Here is a 20,829-nt window from a genome sequence, read left to right as displayed (position 1 = left end):
TGAAGAGTCTGTGGAGGACTTGGATAAGGAGCGCAGGCAAGGTATTGTGTGTGAGCAATTGTGGTACCCGGTAAAAAGAATGAAACAGTGATTTTGAGTGTGTATGTGAGTATAAGTGGTAGTGAATGGTGCAAGAGGGAGTAGAGTGGTAGGATGAGAGTGTAGAGAGTGATAGAGATAGTGGAGGGTGAGAGTGGGGAGAGAGAAACAGCGGTGAAAGAGAGGAGGAGATGTAGAGGGGAAGGTTTGAGGTAGGAGGGAGTAGTTGGTGAAGAAGAGAAGTATATAGCTAGAAAGGAAACGAGTGTGAGAAGACCAGGAGGACAGAAGAAGAGAGAGGTGTTACGAGAAAGAGAGAGGAGAGGAGGGAACGCAAAACGCTAAACAGTAAGCACACGAACACCCCGTAATGTCGTGTTTGTACGTTGTTTAGGAGGTATTTTGGTGTAACGGGGAGAGGAGAGAGAGAGTACAACATACAATGGAAAAGGCCGGTTTTCAAACCAGCGTGTGCTTCATGCCGCATTTTGAGAGAGGAGTCTCGAACGAGTTACCTCAATTCTAGTAATTTAATTACCCAAGGGCTCATATATGCTATACAGTAAGCACATACACACCTTATAATGTCATTTTTCCATTTTGCTTAGGAGGTGTTCTGGTGAATCGGAGAGAGAATACAGAGAGAGTGCAACAAGCACTAGACAGAGACCTGATCACACATTAAATGGCTCGCTCCTTCGCACCATCAGATATGAGCCATAAGGTACGAAGGATTTAGACAATGATATTAGTTTAAATAGTAAGGTCCTATTGATTTCCATTCCGCTAATATAGTGCATGGTATTTTGTTTTCGTAGTGCTGAAGGTCAGACGCGCCACGCAACGCGGGACGTCTGTTTACGCTATTCGGCATACTAAAGAAGCCTGCAAGATGAAGAGTAGTAATGTCATTGAGGACTGTGTCTTTATGAATAAGGATCCTTAATTGGCTCCTTGCAGCATAGCCATTAACATATATGTTAATATATGACAGGTCAGACCTGCCGGGCGCGACAGCCCCAGAAGGCAATGTTGAAGTGTGGCGGTCCGGAAAGGGTGCCTGTAAGGTGCGATCGACTCCCTTATTTCTGGACCACACACTTAGTATGAGGCCCTATGCATTCCTGTTCTTAACACCGTGTCCTCACTACATTCAAATGCAAGTAGAAAATACAAATACCTTGGTATGAGGGTCTCAGCTCCTGTGCTAGGTTAAAATTCGTATCAAAGATGTAGCAGATGCCATTCAGGAAAGAGCTCTTCTCACACTGGCGGGAGAAGGTGGGTCCACATGCCTGCAGGGTTGCGCGAGGGGGAACAAAGAAACACAAGGTTCTCAGAAGTGGAGAAGTATGGGACAGAAGGAACAGAGTCAAGGGCTGGCCCAGGAAGGTGAGTACTAGAATTGAATGAGGGATGTGTGCTAGATCACTTGATGCAACCTTTGGAAGACTAGTAGCACGTGATCAGACCTCTTTCCCACCACGCCCACATAAGGCCCACGGGCAGGCATTAGGATTGTGTCTGTTTCCCCTATAGGAATACTGAATGCAATCATTACCTTTACCACCTGTGGACTTCTGAGGGGTCTAAAGGCATTATGGCTTTACAATGAGTGAGGCGCTAAAATCATGCCAGACATTCAGGGATTCAGAAGTAATGCATCCAATATTCTTGAACTAATGCAGGTTCTGTTTATGTTAACAAATAAATGCTTTTCATTAGCTGCTGGAGCGATGGACATTCATAAGGGATAGCAGTGCTCTACTCTGCTGCTTCCCGCAGTACAAGAAAGCCCAGAAAGCCACCAAGGATCCTCCTGTGCACTGCGCATCAAGATGGCGAAACTGGGGGAATCTGAGATGCGTCATCACTCCCTTTGGGAGATTCCTGTATCGTTCTGTCCTGTAAGTGCCCTTTGAGCACAGGACAAAATACTTTGAATACACTTGGGTGGAGCAATATTTTAACCTTCTCGTTCTTGGACTACTAATTATGAGGCAGAACCTGACCTCCTAATCCTGAGGTATTTAGGGCATACAGTTTGACTAAAAAAGATGACTTTTGGCCAGGCAATACTCCTGGAGGGCCATAAATAGTGCCCTAATGGGCTGTACCTGGCCCACCACTGCTCTAAAGCCTGATCAGACCAATGTATTCTAGCAAATACCTTTTGTAAACAAAATGTATAACTTTTTGTAATAAAGTATTTACCTTTTGCACCATTTCAAATATACATTAACTCATTCTTACAACTTTTCCTTCAAATATAGAACAGGGATTACATATAATAAAATTAGATCATCGTTTTACCCACAGTTTTTTCTGCACCATGTCAAACGATAGGCGGGCCTTTTGAACATCCTTGGTGAAGTCTGGGTATATTACGACCCTCAATTCATTTACTTCTACTGAACCGCTCTTTCTTGCGGCCTGTAGTATCACAGCTCGGTCTCGCTAGTTCAATAGTTTTGCTGTCACCTGTCTTGGGGGATTCCCGGCGGTGGTTCCTTCATAGGGTATATTGCGACCCTCAATCCATTTACTTCTACTGAACCGCTCTTTCTTGCGGCCTGTAGTATCACAGCTCGGTCTCGCTAGTTCAATAGTTTCGCTGTCACCTGTCTTGGGGGATTCCCAGCAGCGTTTCCTTCATAGGGTATATTGCGACCCTCAATCCATTTACTTCTACTGAACCGCTCTTTCTTGCGGCCTGTAGTATCACATCTCGGTCTCGCTAGTTCAATAGTTTCGATGTCACCTGTCTTGAGGGATTCTGGGTGGTGGTTCCTTCATAGCACCCTGTGGGCCATCTTTATGGAGAAGAAATTAGATACCCTTTTAAACCCACTCATTCCTTTATCCTTTCCTCCAGGAAAAGTTCTATTGATGGCCCTTCTGCCTGTTCCCGGGAAGCTGTTCAGTCGTATGTTATTTCTTCTTGCTTGCCCTTCTGCAACGTCCATCCTTTCGTCCAGCTGGCGTATTTGCTGAACATCAATTGCATAGTTGACTGCAGGGGTGTAGTTATGTCTTCCAGTTCAGAGATTCTCTTCTCCGTTTCCCTACTCTCGCTGACACTTTGTGTAAATCTTGTCTGAACCGTCTGACAGCCACCCATACGGCATCGACTTATTGCTCCAGCATTGATCTTGCCTCATGGATGGCTCATAGGATGTCCTGTGTGGATTGGTGTGACACGGCTTCCCTTCCATACTAAGTAGAGGATTTACCTGTTTCCATCTCATGTGACGCTCAGGGTCCTCCCTGGGTATATGCATATGTGTTGTGTTGTGTGCTTCATTTCTTGGGTTTCTCCCTGTCTTTAGTCATGATTTACTGGCTTGTTTGTTCCCCCTCTCCTTCCCAGACCCCTTGAGATGTCTCCAGGTTTTCCCATCTACACGTTCCGAACAGTCATGTTTTATAATTCCCCTCCCCACCCGACCATCCTGCCTATAAAGTCCCTGGGGCCCAATTTCCAAATGCTTGTCTCCCTATATCGTTGCTCCACTGAGGGGTGGGGTGTTCTTGTAGTGGAGATAGCCTGGTTCCAGTCTCTCACTCTCTGGTTCAGCACGTGTTCTTTAATACCTTTGCTGGCTGTTTTTAAACTCTCTCCATTTTGACGGGGTGGGTTACAAACTCACTGCCACCCTAATCACTCTTAATCTGGAAGCATGTCTCAATCATGGCAGTCCACTGTATTCATGCACTGTGCTCGTCTCTTTGGTTTTCCGCTCACTTCCTCCACTCAGGGGGGTGTGAGGGAGGGGGAGGCCTACGCTTCCAGGAAACTGGCTCTGGACGTGTCCTCCACTCCTTCCCAACCCCGATCACCGCTGCGCCTACCGCAGATTTTCTCCAACAGCGCCCTGTATATGATGGCACAGAGTATCCCACCCTCGCACCTGTATCGGCTCTCCCACCTCCTCCAAGCCTGCCATATTGCTTCACCATTAGCCTCCCATAAAGCTTCACTGAAAGGGCCCAGGCAGCCCATTTGGTGGAGATCTCCCACTGTTCCTCCTCTCATATCTCACGCTCCGGAGCCCCGCGGCCATCATCTTACCTATTCGTCTTCTGCCTTGGTCGTTAGCGATCTTGGTTTTTCTCCTGGTTGATCGATACATTGTGCCATGCTGGCATACCCACACCTTCTCCAGAAATTCACCACTCCAGATCAGCCCATAGGTTAGGACGGTTCCCATTGTGAACGGCCCGATTTAGCTTTGGCCTGCTTCGATGGAGCAGAGCAAATAGACACCACGTCTAATCCATCTCCCTGTGCAGGGGTGTTGCTAGGTCTGGAAAAGACTCGGGGCTACGCTAATGTCGGAACTGTCAGGACTGGGGGCTAGCTAGCCTTTTGGCTGTAGCTCCTGAGATTCTATCCGGGGCTACAACCAAAAGACCAGGGGCTGTAGCCCCCTGAGCCCCCCTCTAGCAACGCCTCTGTCCCTGTGCAACAATGCCCTCCAATGACACCTGTTTTTAATGTTACTGACCAACTCATAATGACCCCCACAGATTCTATCTGAGGACTTACAAGAGACCATGGGCTGAGTCATTCTTTGCGGGCGATTCCGATACTTACAGTTAGACCCTGCAGGGAGAAATCATCAGTGCTCATGGAGAGGCCCAAGGATATGGGCAGATTATCTGCAGAGAGAGAGAGAAAGAAAGAAAGGACACAAAGATTAAAGAGTGCAGCACAAAATAGCTCTTGCATTATTCTGGACACTCTGATGCTGGTGAAGGTGGGCATCATATGAATGCCCAAGCGCAGCGAAGCCACCAACATATAAACAGAAGAAAGGGATGTTCTTTACTAAATATTTCCAAGAAGAAAGTGAATTATTTAATCCACGTGCCCTCTTTGTGTCAAGTACAAGAGTCAAAACCCAAATCAATCAAACAGAAATAGTCTTCATTCAAACCATCAAATCAAATCATACACAAGCGATTCTAAGACTAAAGGGTACATATACCATTGGGTACCAACACAGATAGGAAGCAATAACAGGACGAATCAATCCATCAATGAATTCATGTCACAGACATACAGATAACATCCACACTCACACAAAGTCAATCAGCAATTAAACTGAAAAGTATACAGCCACATGTACAAATCAAACGAAACACATTGTGGGTGCATCGAACTCCACTTCTGTTGTCTGAGAGTCCTATTTATAAAGGCACCCCGCCCCCACTTCCGGCGCGTGATGTCGCATGCGGGGGATCCTTTAACAATTTCATTTCAACTATCACAGAGGAGAGCTGAGCGGCACCCCGCGTCTTTGCTTGCCTTTTTTCACTGCTGCGGGCCAGGGCTGACAGTGTGCCACCCTCTGACATCACGGCATCAACGCTGCGTCCCGGCTAACATGCGCCCCCCAAACAGGGAGCCCCTGCCCTCGCCACCGCCTCCCAGGATGCTGCTGGTTTATGAGGCACTCGCCATGGGAGGGAGGTGAGGGGTGCATCAATTCAAAATGGGCCAGCCCCCTGCTAGGCGGGTCACCTGGCAGGAGCGTTGCTAGGGGGGGGGGCTAAGGGGGCTATAGCCCCTGATCTTTTGGTTGTAGCCCCGGATAGAATCTCAGGAGCTACAGCCAAAAGACTAGCTAGCCCCCAGTCCCAACAGTGCCGACATCAGCTTAGCCCCGGGTCTTTTCCAGACCTAGCAACTCCCCTGTCACCTGGGCTCCCTGGGCTGCTGCCGGCAGACGCGGCCCAGGGGGAGTGTACATTTGGGGTCTCCAGGCGCAATCAATGCCAGGCTGCACGCACCTGGCATATGGAAAGCTAGGCATCATAAATAAAGGGACCCCCCACATGCTGCTACTGAGTGCTGTGCTACAAAGGGCAGAAGCAGCCCAGCTCATAAGGACTTTGGGCCCCCATCCTCTGCCTGGCTGCCTGCCTGCCTGAAGAAAAGCCTGCCTGCTAGAAAACAACAGAGGAGGTGCAGAGAAGGGAAAGGACTGCAGCACAGAAAGTCCCTGAGACCGCCCTGACCAGACTGCCTCCCAAAATGAAAAAGTGAAGGGACGCCCCTGCTCTCCAAGTAGAAGAAAATCACTACGTTTTAACTTTGACTGATTATACAATCATTTGTGTATCTTCTTTTAGAAAAGGTTGGGGGGGGGAAGAGGGGCTGCCAACAATTATGCGATACAGCAGAGTCAATGACCAACCAGTACATGTGAGTTTGCTCCACACCAAATCACTAATGTGGACAATTGTTGCACACAACCTATATGTGTCACGTAATAACAGGGAGGAACACAACAATGGGCCTCATTACAACCCTGGTGTTGGACCATGGTGCTATTAGCACCATGGTCCATGCCGGATTCCGCCATGGTGGATGGCGGATTTACCGCCCCATTCCAAGGTTGGCAGGGCGGTAAATCCCCATTCACCATGGCCCCTTCCCCATTCCCATTTTTGGCCCATAGGGCTCAATGGGAATGGGGAAGGCGCTAATTACGGCACCGTAAATTACGGTGCCCTAATTAGCACCATGGTCCCTTAGCGGGATGGACTTTAACGCCTGCAAAAAGCAGGCGTTAGAGTGGGAATCTGGCGTTAAGGGTTTAACGGCGCCGCAGCCTTTTACGGCGCCGTTAATCCCTTAACGCCAGGGTTGTAATGAGGCCCAATTTTTCTTTGGCAATAGGGCCTCATTACACGGTAGGCGGTAAGGGCGGTAAATCCTTACCGCCTTACTACGAGGTCCCTTTGCGGGTTGGGGAATTTAACGCCTGCTTTTTGCAGTACCGTAATTAGCGCCTTCCGCATTCCCATTATGCCCTATGGGGCAAAAATGGGAATGGGGAAGGGCAATGGTGGAAGGGGGAATTACCGCCCCGCCAACTTTGGAATGGGGCGGTAATTCCCCTTTCCACCAAGTGGGTGCCGGTATTTTACCGGCATGAACCATGGCTAATAGCGCCATGGTTCTCCGCCTACCGTGTAATAACAGAGATTTTTACTAAAAAGAAAAAGCGCACACCTTCTTTTGCCTTGATGATGGTCAAAGAATGTGTGTGCTTTTTTTTGTCTTCATGAATAGGCTCCTAATGGAGCCTGAGGCCCCACAAAGGCCCGGCCTCTGTCGCACTATGGGTGGTGGCAGCAGGGTCGGATTGGCCCCTGGCCGGGCAGAAATCGTCCCTGGGGAGTAAGGGCCAGTTTCAGGCCATGCTTGGGCCGGTTTGAAAATTTGGGAAATTTTTTAACATTTATTTTTTCATTTTCTATTCTTCAAAAACCTTTCATCCTTCTTGGGTCGATATGAGTACCAACACAGGTTGGGTGATATTGTATGCATATTTGTTCTATAAAAAAGAGCTTGAGGGTAAGTGTTATATAATACCATATTATCATGTGGCCTTGGACGTCTGCTTGGAGTCACAGTAATTTGACAATATGGATCTATACACACAGATATTAATGATACGTATGGTGATCCATTCTTGTATGAAATGTATATCACCTTAGTGAAATCATAACCATATTTTTCGTAATGTAGTTTACTTAGGAACAATGCTATTTGATGCCACTTCCTATGTTGTCAAGGGGTGAAAGGTTGTGTTTCATCGCTTCCCGGGATGTCACTTTGGTGTGGGGTCAAAATACATCATTTTCGGTGATATCATCAGAGGTCAAGTGTCGTGAGGCGAGGGGTTGGCCACTTTTTTGAGGCGAGGGGTAGGCCACTTTCTTTTGGGTGACAACCAACCTCTTTCTCCTATCTGTGCTACTGTACCATACCAATTAGGGGGAGTCGCTCTCCTGCAGCCTCTCTCCCAGTCATTGATTCTTGATGATTTACTAGTGCAGTCACAAAAAAAAGATTTTTTGGGGGTTCATTTTGTTTACAAAAGTAGCGCATTGCTAAAACCCCCTGGCTACCAGTTCAATGTCCTGGCTGCCAGTTCATTGTCCTTGGAGCGTCCTAGGCTCCCTACCCCCTGAGAGCCACCAACCTTGGGTGCTGTTTTATAACAAATGAAAGACGCAGACAGAATAATAACTGTGTCAGTTAACTGAGAGATGAATGCACTCATGCTCCATTCAGAGAGAGGCTTTGAAAATGTAGCTCTGACAAATCAGAGAATCAGGGGGGCAAAGAAGGACTGCACATCTCCGCTCCCTCTTCATGGATTTACGGTTGCCACCTGAAAGGTTGCCAGCAGCTAACCTGCCATCCTGTCCCAACTCCATGCCTCGTGTGCTATTCCCTGGTGAACCAAACCCTGTGAACTCATAGGCCACATACGACCCACAGAAGTTTTTTTACTGCCCGTCCTGAACGTCTGTTTCTTGCACTGGTGCTATTAACGCGTGCAGCTCCAAGGTATAATATTAACAACCAGTGTTTGTGGGTAAAGGGTCGGCATAAAGTCTCTATTTCAGAGCCAGAGTCAAATGATAAGGTGCTTGTGGCAGTATGGAGTTCCAGGCCTCTGCTTGGACACAGGGTTCTGCAACCTTTAGCTCTGCAGATGTGTTGGACTACAATGCTCATCAGCCCCAGCCAGCATAGTCAATGGTGATGGATCATAGGAGTCGTAGTCCAAAACATCTGGAGAGCCACATGTTTAAGACCCCTGGCTTTAAGGAACAGGAAGTAAAATAATCCATGAAAGTAACAGGAGTATGACGTTCCTGGATCTACATGGGTAGAATAAAAGTAGACTAGAAGAACAGCCTGGGGGCATCAAGTTTATGTAGGATGGTATGGTGGGGGTCTGAGTCACCTGAGGAGACAGGGGTATCTTACAGGTCTGAAACCTGGTAATCCACTTTACAATAAAAGACAACATGGCGAGAGGTGATGTCTCTGTGAGTCCTGTAAATCTGCCGAGATACCACCAAACTGTACTACCATTACTGCCACTTGGTCTGGCGGTATTACTGCTGGTTTATAAGTGGTGGTAGGCAGTGTTAGTCCCCATTAATTGGAGTCCATAGGACTCCATGGTGGATTTCAGCGGTATTATTACTGGTAGTAATTTTGCTGGTGTTAATATCCCAATTTGTTCTATTTGGGGCGGTATGGTGGCGGAAATACCTCCAGCTTCTTGCTGGAGGGTTTTCCTTCACCTTTGCCCTCAAACTCATAGTTGGGCGGTGCGATAATGTGGCTCTATACGGTATTACCAGTGTTGCCAGTCAGAACTCATTTACCTCAGCAATGTATTGAGTTCTCTGTTTTTTGTCCTGATGCTTAAAATGTGCGATTTGCATTACAAGCTGTGTGCCGCAGAATGCTTCCACTCTAAGCGGTGGAGAAGAGGACTGTGAGGACTGAGACGGCAGGACTTTTCAACCTTTTGACACGAGGGGCCTTCACTCAGTCTTGGGGGGGCATCACATCCCACGGGATATGGTACAGTATAATTACCTCATTGCTTTCTAACACTGGTTCCTCTACATCAGCCTCTTGCTGACATAGAAGGGTTTATAGCTGTTCAGTGGGCATTCAGTGGTTAAGATCTATGCTGGCCTGCCATCTTGTGATAAACAGCAGCTATTAACCGTAAATTTGTCGCCATTGCAAGTCTCACTTCTCCCACAGCAACAGCGGAGCCCGCTTGCCAGTGCCTGATAATCCCAAAATTCTCTGTAATTTTATGCAAAGCTGCATTTTATTTTTATAAGGTTATTTTACTCACTGAATGCTGATCAAGTGTTTTAAGTCTGGACTTTATTAACTGGGTGCTTGTAATTGCAGCACAAGCACTCTTTACAATCTAAACTAGAGGTGTGTTTAAAATGTTGATTGTTCCAAAATACATCTCCTAGTGTGCTGCTTTGGGTGATGTGGCCCCCTTTAAGCTGTACACAATGATACATTGTCTGGTTGACATACTATGATTGTGTATTTTATAAAGGAAACTAAGACCACTAGAACTCCCCACCCCAGAAACTCCCAATCCCACCTTTGAGGACATTCCTGTGGACATGGGAACACAGAGGAAAGAATGAATAAAAAGTATTTACCTTCAAGGGGAAGCTAGACCTTTGCAAAAGAACAGTGGGAGCTGGGCAAGCCACCTAGCAACATTAAGGTCCAGCTTTGATGAATACTTCCCTGAAGTAAATGCTGGCATTAATGACTGGGTGATGCAGACTATTCCGAGGAGGTGGTGCATCATCCATTTGATGCCCAGGAATAGCTGATTGAGGTCTGACGACCGTTTGGTGATCTCTGATTGAGGTTTGGTGATCCGTATAAAATAAAGTACTTTGTATGTTCCTTTGTAACCCGTGTTCGGTGTATTTCCTTTTGGGGCACTCAGCCTCGATATTTTGATTCTGTTTTCACAGTTGGCGCCCGAATAGGGACCCTCAATATTGATGCCGGATTGTTGAAGCTTGACGCACGCTATCGGACCGGGATCGGACGGTGTGACATAAGGGGCCCCCTGAACGAGACGCGACACCTCAGCAGCGCTGCACGACCCGATCCTTGGACGATAAGCGTGTGGTCTGAGGCGGCATCTTGACGAGGGTCCACTTATCGAGGCAGGCAGATTTGCCAAAATCACCATACACGGGGTAAGATTAGTTAGGTAAAATTCTTAGAAATCCGATCGGACCTCCTGAGGTTTGGTCAGGTGAGTAGTGACCCGATTCTTAATCTAACCCTGACAATTTGAATTTTGGCACATTGTATCTGCAGACACAATTATTGACCAGGTAACACCAGGAATTTGAGATATGCCTGGGAAATTGTCTACCGCTTTAGGGCATTATTCCGCAGTGATAGACAATGTTTGGAATTTAGCTGTCCAGCACACAGGAGGGGTCGCCGGCATGTACTATGTACTGTAAGCATGGCATTGGAAGTATAGTATTTAATGACATTTGGCACAGACAAACCAGACACGCCTCCGAACTTCAGTGGCCAATCAATGGTAGTTTTGAAATCCCTCGTATTGATGACTTAGAGTCAATTCTATTAAAGAAAAAGGCTAGACCTGCAGCATTTGATGTTTTGCAGAATTGGAAAAACGAAGCGTTGCAACAACTTAAAAGTAGAGAGAAACAAGCACGCCGTCATAAAACAAACGCTGAAAAAGCGTTGTTATATGATCAGGACAAATAGTCTGAGGCGACTAAAAATATGGATAGGGCTTTCTCACTCGGAATTCAGAAAATCTATCCTTCTAAAGATTTTCATATTTCTGATGAGTATATTGACAAAATATTAAATGAACAAAGGCCTGGTGCCTCTGCGTCATCTCCGTATGTTCCTCTTCTTGCTGCTTTTCCTCTTCCGACTGTTATTCCTGCTCCACCTGTTGTTGTTCCCGTTGTTCTTGCTCTGCCTAATGTTCCCCTTCCTCCAGCTCCCCCACCTCTTTTTATCGCACCGGTTATAGTACCTCCATCAAATATGCCTGCTCCCTCTCTTCCAAGTGGTCCTGAGCCACTTGTAATCGATCGAGGTACAGGAACAAAGGTTGTCACTCGCAATACTGTACCGCCGGAGAAGAAACGTGAGTTAATTGCATGGGCTAAGCATTGTATGGAGAAGGATGATCAAGCTAGCGTTTTTTCCACACTTTGTAATACGGATAATTTTCCTGAGAAAAATGTTTTTATTGAAGATTTAGGGATTCAGTTATGTATAATGTGGGGAAGACTAAATAATGCGGATTTTCCGCAAGGGTTAAGGGATCTAAATACTCTAACGCTTTCTAGAGACACTGTGGAGAAGGTATATTAGCATGTCGAGAGGTTATTTGGGTATAGAAAGGAGTTAGAAAAGTTACAGAATGAGGATGACAAAGAGGAAAATATGTATGTACAGAAGCGGTTCCTTCCGTGTCGTAAACCGATATCGGAGGAAATGCGAATTTGTAACAAAGGCGTGATTAGATGGATTTCAGATATATAGATAACTCTAGTTGAGGTATATGACACATATAGTCAGTATACGCTAGAAATGCAGAGGAAAGTGATACAGGTAATGGTAGAGTACCTGCAGGATGAGTGTGTAAAAAGGAAGATTAGTTGTCCCACAGAGTTATTGAGCATTTATAAGAGATCTTTTTCACTTGACACTTCTTCGACTGCTTTAGCGCTCGACTTGGCTCTGTTGCTTAGTAAGCGTTCAGAGTCACCTATTTCTCAGTTGCCTATGAGAGGGGTTCCTCTGACATTTGTCCCGAAGGTTGAGGTTGCGGCCGATGCTGCACAGCGTATAGTCGCTAGGAACATTCCTGCACATTATGTATCGCAGTTCATTCACGTCCCGTTCTCAAGATAGGAAGTGAATACTATTAGGCAATCTATTCCTGATATTAGGAAAAATCCGACAGGGTTCTATAAAGAGATAGAATCCGTTTTGCAGTCCTCAGTGTTCACCTTAGGTGACGTTGATTTGTTGTTCCCTGTACTCCTGCCCGTAGATTTATGAAAACAAGTTAGAACTATTGACGACGTACCCGGGTTGGGAGATACATGGGTGAATATAACTAGACTCGATGGGGAAAGGCCAGCTGGCAAAAGACCGCCTTAGGTGATATTAACTCTGCCTGATAGAATTGTTGCTAAATTAAAAACCATAATTCCCGAAAAGAGAATTATTTGGGACAAGCTTACGGCCTGTGTCCAAGGAAAGTCTGAGGGTGCTACCGACTTCTTTAATCGGTTCGAACAGGTATTCTCGGATTTCAGTGGACAAGACTTTGGCACAGAGTCTGGGAAAAGATTATTTGTGGACAAATGTGTACGTGGATTGCTGCCTGACATCCAGTCACAAATTATGTCTTCTGAGAGCGCTTGGCAGGCGAAGTCCCAATCAGAAGTACTGCACATGGCTCAGTACTACGAGAACCGTGTCAATAATGAAAAAGATAGGATTGAAAAACGGAAAGGCGATTTAAAATCTAAAGTGCTATTGCAGCAAATTGTTAGCGGCCCCAGAGGGGGTAGTTCTCAGGTTAGAGGTCAGTATGTCCCGCAGGGGAATGTGCCCTTGGGTCCTGTGAACATTAACCAGTGCGCTTATTGTCGTTGAGAGGGTGCTTGGCGAGCACAATGCCCCGTCCTTCAACAAAGGTCGAATAATACATTTGGTAATGTGGGCAGGCGATCCAGAGGTCGCCCGGGCGTAGGGGACCCTGGTAGAGGTCAGTTTACACAGGACCCTCAGCAACCTTTTTCGCAGGACAATCAGACTCCAAGTATGGACACCAGGAACATATTTGATCATCCTTCCGCTGCATATTTATCTGAAGAGCTTTCTTTTGATGATATTCTGTTTCATTAGGATTGCCCGAAGCAGGGTTTGGAACCTACACCTATTCCCGTCAATCAGAAAGGTCCCTATGTTGAAATGGTGGTGGGAAATAGGAAACATCAGTTTTTGATAGACACTGGAGCACAAAAGTCTTCGATTGATCATTTGCGGGTTCCAAACATTCCACTTTCAGAGCAAACCAATGTTTCTGTAGGGTTTTCTGGTACACCAGTTGTTTGTCCGGTTTCTATGCCGGTACCTATTTCTTTGGGTCCTTTTATGGACCATTGTCCATTTCTGTTGACTTCGGATTGCGGAGAGAACTTGCTGGGGTTGAATCTGTTAAAAGAATTAAATGCAGTTCATTATTGTTCTTCTGATGGAGTGTGCTTGACGATTTCACCACAGCAATTTTCAGCCTCGCAATTCTTGACTAGACCTTTGCCTCCAGAATTCATTGATGTACCAGAGAGCTTGTGGGCTGTCGACGACAATGATGGTGGTGTTTTACAGATTGAGCCTGTCAAAATAGTTTTGAAACATGGAATTGAGCTGCCACGCATTCCCCAGTATAAGATTTCGGTTGAGGCCGAGCGAGCTTTGAAATGTATTGTTTCCGATATTGTGCATCGAGGGGTGATTGAAGAAATTTCAGGAAGTTTGTGTAACAGTCCTATTTTACCCGTGTACAAGAAAGGCGATAATGTAATTCCATTCTGTTTCATAATTGATTTACGTGCCATTAATAAAGTTGTGGCACCACAATTTCCAATTGTGCCTGATATAACGACAATCCTAACCAGCTACAGCTACTTACTTTAGTGTTGTAGACTTAAAGAATGCATTCTTTAGTATTCCTATACACAAGGATAGTAGATATTTGTTCGCGTTCACCTTAGGGGGACGCTCATTTACATTTACTCGTGCACCTCAAGGGTACAAAGAGAGTTCTAGCATTTATACTAGGGCTTTGAAAGAACAACTTGATACCCTTGAATTGCCCTCTACCTGTACTTTGCTTCAGTACATTGATGATTTGCTTCTAGCTGCTGACTCTGAGAGTGCCTGTAAAGAGGGCGCTGTGTCATTACTTATTCATCTAGCTAAGCATGGTCACAAAGCTTTGCTTAAAAAATGTCAATATTGTTGTCAGGAGGTCGCCTATTTAGGCTATCTCCTGTCAAAGGAGGGAAGAAGATTGACACCTGAAAGAATAAAACACATTTCCGGTATGTCTGACCCAAATACACAGAAGGAAGTTAAGGCCTTGATAGGTATGGCTTCTTACTATAGGTTGTGGATCCCGAATTTTTTACTAGTGATCAAACCGATGTTGGCTTTGACGAAGAAGGGCATTTCTTCGCCATTACCATGGAACGCGGTACACCAGCAGTCGTTTGACTTGCTTAAGACTGCATTATGCTCTGCACCAGTTTTGGGCACACCAAACTATGAAAAGGCCTTTGTGTCATTTGTGCATGAATGTGATGATGTGCTTTGGCAGTATTAACGCAGGAACATGGAGGGAAGAATAGGCTGTGCGGTTACTTTTCTTCTGCCCTTGATCCTGTAGCATGCGCTTTGCCAAGATGTTTGCGCGCTGTCGCTGCTGCTGCCGCGTCTGTAAAACAGAGTGAGGGAATGGTCCTAGGCCATGATCTAACCCTGATGGTGCCTCACTCTGTAGATGTTCTACTGAACCGAACTCAAACGCAACACCTCACTTCGGCACGGTTGACAAGATATGAATTGATCTTGTTTGCTCCTCACATTCAAATTAAGAGGTGTTGTGTCCTTAATCCGGCTGAACTCCTACCTTTCCTGCAAGATGCTACTTGCGGCAATGAAGTGCCACATGATTGTTTGTATACGACCAAACAAGAGACAAAGGGTAGAATTGATTTGAAAGATACTCCCTTGGATAATCCGCAAGGAGAGCTGTTTTGTGATGGCTCCTGCTTCAAACTTCCGGATGGTACATCCACAGCTGCTTATGCGATCACTACATTGAGCACGGTTGTGGAAACTAAGAGAATCACGCATAATTCTGCGCAGGCCACAGAGATTATAGCATTGACCCGAGCTTGTGAACTTTCCGAAGGGCTTGCAGTAAATATATATACTGATAGTCAGTATGCCTTTGGGGTGCTCCACAACCTTGGGAGACTTTGGTCAGAGAGAGGGTTCCTAACTTCGCATGGCACGAAAATTCAACATGGCTCCCTATTAGTACAACTACTCTCAGCGCTTGCGCTCCTTACTCAGTTAGCAGTTATGAAATGTGCAGCACATCAAGAAATTACAGATGAGATAGGGAAAGGGAATGCTTTCGCTGATCAGATAGCTAGGAAAACTGCTACCGATCTCCTTACGGAGAACTATGTTTCAAGGGAATCTGTAGATGCTTATACAATAGATGAGGGTGTTGGGTCTGTACGGGATATCCAAGCTGATGCCACGTTAGAAGAATCCAAAAGGTTGGCTGAAGGCTTGGGGAAACTTGATGATGACGGGTGTTGGGAGGACATAGTAGAAGGGAAAAGGCTGCTCCCTGATGCGTACGTCATGATGATGGTCATCATGACCCATGGTCCTACGCATGTATGTGCCCAGAAAATGACAAAAATGCTAGAGAAGGTTTGGGTAAATGACAAAATTTCGAAAAATTGCCCAGCGCTACATCCGGGAGTGCATGATTTGCCTGCAACACAACATGGGAAAGGGGACAGTAACTCCAAGGGGTAGGTTTGGGCCACCCTCTGTCCCCTTTGAAGTGATCCACTTTGACTTCATTGAAATGGAATGATGCGATAATAAGAAATATGTACTGGTGGTTATCTTTGCCTTTAGTAAATGGGTTGAGGCTTTCCCTGTTAAAGATGCTACAGCTATGACTACTGCAAAAATCATGTTAATAGAATACGTCCCACGGTTCGGTTTGCCAAGAGTTATCTGGTCGGACAATGGTCCACATTTTGTCGCTGCTTTAATTCTGCAGATATGTACAGCATTACAAATTGACAAACGGTTCCATTCGGCCAGACATGCTCAGAGCGCCGGACTAGTAGAAAGTCACAATGGTATTATCAAGAACAAGCTCGCTAAGACTTGTGCTGGCACCAAACTAAAATGGCCGGACGCCTTACCGATCTTGTTGTTATCTATGCACACAACCCCTCAAACTAAGACTGGGCTCTCTCCATTTGAGGTGGTAATGGGGAGACCTGCCAATATTTGGAACCTTCCTAAATGTAACTTGTTAAGAAATGTTGAAAATGTACTACATTCAGATTATTGTAGTCAATTGACTAAAAACCTGTATTTGATTTATCACCAAGTACGAGAAGCTTTACCTGTGCGATACGAGGGCCCGGGCCATGGCATACGGCCTGGGAGTTGGGTGTTCGTCAAATCATTTGCGTGCACCTCTTACCTCACGCCTCACTTGCGTGGCCCATTCCAAGTCCTGTTGGTCACCCAGACAGCGGTGCGGGTCACTGGGCGAAATAACTGGATCCGCGCGTCGCACATCAAGAAACTTCCTCACCCTGTGACACACGTTACAGAAGAAACAGAACCCCTCGCTGACACTGCAACCAATGATCCCAAAGCAGTAAGCAGCACTGAGAGTGTGTCGGAGAATCTCTCTGAGCCCGGGAGGCTTGGGGAAGCTGCCATTTTGTCTCCGCACTCTCCACAAATTTTGCACCCGGAAACTGCTGTTTCGAATTCAGCCCCTTCACTTGCCTCCGACACGTTGCTTCCAGCAGGAAGTGATGACATATTGTTTCTGGATCAATCAGTACCAGGAAAATTACGATATAATGTACGACCACGAAGATAGACTTACGGCACGGTTTCGCTGTGCATTTGATAGACTTACGGCACGGTTTTGCTGTGCATCTGATAGACTTACGGCACGGTTCAGCTGTGCATTCGGAGAAGGAAAAGAGTCATCAAGGGCTTGCTTTTTTCCCAAATTTGAGAAAGGGGATTCTGTTGGCTAGGGTAGTGGAAGGACTAAAAAGTCGCTTGACCGAGAGGTCGCCAGCAACAAACTTTGGAGTGTCCGTTTGAAGACTACGATCCTCGCCACCGCTACCGCTCGTATGGGACTTGTAAATAAGGGGGTGACCAACCGGGACAATGGACAAAATGCCTGGGCCCCGAAAATGTATTGCTGTATTCTTATAATGATATTTGGGTTTTTAATAGTCACTGCCTTAGGATTGTGGTACCTCGAGGAAACTCACTCTTTAGAACTTTTGTTGCCTACTGAAAGTGCACCCATTGTTCCTACTCCCTTTGTACATTTGCATACTTTATCCCCTCGGGATTCCCAGCACAGACAAAGGTACCACAGTAACACTTTACTGTTTATCATGAATGCTACACATGCCATTTTTAATAAATCTAATTGTTGAGTCTGCTCACATTTACCGCAACAAGGGGATAAGGGGCTAGGCTGGTATATTCATCCTTTACCATTGACAACTGCTTGCTATGCTTCTCTTAGAGCACTGTTTTTTGGCCGATGGAATGATAGCATCTCAGGGAACTTTGATGGCACCAATTTGAATAGTTTTGAGAAACGTGTTTTGACTCCCCTGGGAAGCTCGCTTTTTGCAAATAGGAGTAAACCGAATGTTGCTTCTATTAGGCCTTCTGATAAACTGTCTCATCCTTTCCAATCTTTGATTTCGTTTAAAATGGCTCCAATAGGCAATAAGGATACCATGCCTCCTTCTTACACTGTTAACCATAGCCCTGATTCAGTTTCTTTTTGCATACAGAGGAATGGAACTCAGTCAATGGGAAATTTTCTAGGTTGTGCCAATGTTGCAAATTTGGCTGGGGAGAACAGGCCTTTGTATGTAGGCGAACCTGTCTACTTTGTTTGCGGTAATGTAGCACTCCCATGGTTGCCCAGGGATTGGCAGGGAACCTGTTATTTAGGGATCCTGTTACCTGGGGTGTTTAGAGCTAGTACAAAAAAAGTTTTGAAGGCATGTCCACGGCGGGATGAGAATGGTGACACCCCAGCACAAATCTTGGGAGATATAGCTAAATCAGTTGTGCCATTTTGGGGGCAGATAGCAAATTCAGAATATATCAGAAAACTAGCGTGAGTACTGGAGAGAACCATCAACCGGACCACGCACATACTCTATAATATGACATTACAACAAAAGGCGATAAGATTAGTAGCACTTCAAAACCGAAAGGCATTAGATGTCATTCTAGCTGAGCGTGGTGGAGTGTGCAAATTAGTGGGGTCCGCTTGCTCTGTTTTCGTACCAGATTCCTCCCCAACTATCTTCAAGGCAATACATAATCTGCACATCCTTAGTTCCGAAGTGCATGTTCCCGTGGGAAACTGGGATCTAAGCGCTTGGTTCTGGGACTTCTTGCGATCTTGGGTTTGGAAGGTACTTTCGGTCTTACTAATTATTTTGGGAATCCTGTTGTTTCTTTGTTGCTGTATTCAGTGTCTACCTGGTATGTGTTCAATGCTAGGGGGATGTTGCGCACAAGCGATAGGTTCGATAGGACAAAGTGTATGCCCCAGATAAGACTTCCAAATAATATGTGTTGAAGGATATTTTAGCAAATGACCTAATGGCAATAGATATTTCCGATAGTGATTCAGGGTGCATGGACGATGATGCATGGAGTTATTCACAAGGGGATCCAAAGTAGTTTTTAGCACTTAGCATAGGCCAAAAGGAGGATCTGTCGAAAGAGAAAGTATATTGTGCCTCCTATTGTAATAAATATATTAATATTGGCCTATGCCAAGCTGCTCGAAAGTCGCTTGCGAAAGAAATCCGTGTTGCAAGGTCCTGACCTTAAATCCATGTAAGCCGCCATTTTAGGTCAAACCGCCATTTTAGGATTCGTTGTGTAAAAGAATACAACATGGCCGTCTTGACCTCTGTACATAGTTTATGTGTAATTTGCCTGCAGGTCACTTGTTGAGGTCGTGAACTGAGACCTTGTCCTTCGTTGACCTATGTGTAGAAGGATTACTCGTGCAATGAAACTAATCCACAAGCATATGTTGAGACAATGTATTCAAATACTGAACGAAGAACATCTGTTTAACTACATTGTATTAATGCGTAAGAAGGCCTGCATGGAAAATCTTAGAATACACAGTTATTGCATAGGCTTGTGGATACATGTATTAAAGGCAAACCAGTTATATGCGGTTGTTTAAGACTTGGCACGAAGCCTAGATCGGGATGTTTTAAAAGGAATATTAACCCGAAGTGGGGCTGGACATCGCGCCCACCAAGTGTATAAAAAGCGAATGCATTCTAATCTACAAGGCCTCTCACTGAACACACTGAACCACGCTGGAGTTCGTTGTGTTGTACTGATGGCCGATAGCTATCTGATTTTGCTCTGTTTTTGTAACTGGATTCAGTCTAAAATAAAGTACTTTGTATGTTCCTTTGTAACCCGTGTTCGGTGTATTTCCTTTTGGGGTACTCAGCCTCGATATTTTGATTCTGTTTTCACACCCCCTTTCTCCTGTAATTGTTTTAGACGGATGAGCTTCAGCTCTATATATAGTTTGATGAAGGTGGAGGTCAGGGGCAACACCACCCATAGGCTTTGGAGGGCTGAAAACTCCCCTCCAAAATGTTGACAAGAGAGAATTTGCCTCAGGCAAAGCCATAAGAAGATGTCCCAAGCCTCTCTTACAGAATACCTTTGCTGGAAACATTTTCTGGGTCATTCACACAGATATTAAGCGGTACTTTTGTAACACTAGGTTGCAGCAGACACCTCAATAAATGTATGTAGTGTGCGAGAGACCCTATTATCTGACCAGTTGCCTCTTCTATTAAATGTTATTTAAGCAATAAGCTCCTAGCTGGTGGGGCATTACGGCTTCAGTTAATGCCTTAGGGCCCACAGTTACAGTGCAAGGGCCTTAACGCAGACGCCAGGGGTTTTTGCTTTTAGTACTCTGGCATGCAAGAGCAGAGCACTAATGGCATCTTTTTTCAGTTGAAAGATGCTCCAGCATTTTTCAACCGAAGAAAATAGCTGGCCGCCATGGAACGCTAGAAGGGGCTGCACGCAGTCCCTTTTCTCTTTCGATGGTGGCCATTGAAAAGACAGAAACAAAAAAGTAAACAAAGAAAAGGGGCACTATGGAAAGGGACAATGGATTACACATAGTCCCTTCTCCCTTTCCATGGGAGCCAGTTGGAAGGAAGCTGATGGATGCAGCAGCGAGGGGTGCCTTGTTGGGCAGCTAGTTTGTAACAATCTGATTGTCCTTCGCCAGGTACTAATGGTTGGTAATATTTGTACTGCTATTGAGAAATAAGCATTTCAAAGCCCATTTTGGGGTTTGAAGCTGCTTCCTGCAGAGTAAATTGATTCTCAAAGTAAACAGCTTTTGAAGGTTTAGAATGCTGACTAGACGATGATATTAGTTTGTTAAATGCACACAAATGTGTTCAGCTTTTTTGTGTCACTATGGTTCAGATTTTCAAACTTTG

General features: G+C 45.6%; 1 protein-coding gene across 1 annotated transcript in view; it reads right to left on the bottom strand.

Moving 5' to 3' along the window:
- The window catches only part of LOC138580812 (integrin alpha-X-like), a 430,037-nt gene that overhangs the window by 267,710 nt on the left and 141,498 nt on the right, over positions 1-20,829 (bottom strand). Inside the window, exons 4-5 of the mRNA XM_069651665.1 lie at positions 4,637-4,701; positions 1,220-1,334 (exon numbers count right to left, since the gene is read on the bottom strand). Coding sequence (XP_069507766.1) covers positions 1,220-1,334; positions 4,637-4,701 — 180 coding nt within the window. The remainder of the gene's footprint in view (positions 1-1,219; positions 1,335-4,636; positions 4,702-20,829) is intronic.

Source organism: Ambystoma mexicanum, chromosome 3p, assembly GCF_040938575.1.
Source record: "Ambystoma mexicanum isolate Mex_15411 chromosome 3p, UKY_AmexF1_1, whole genome shotgun sequence".
In the NCBI taxonomy this organism is placed as follows: Eukaryota; Metazoa; Chordata; class Amphibia; order Caudata; family Ambystomatidae; genus Ambystoma; species Ambystoma mexicanum.
This window is presented reverse-complemented; position numbering and strand designations above follow the sequence as displayed.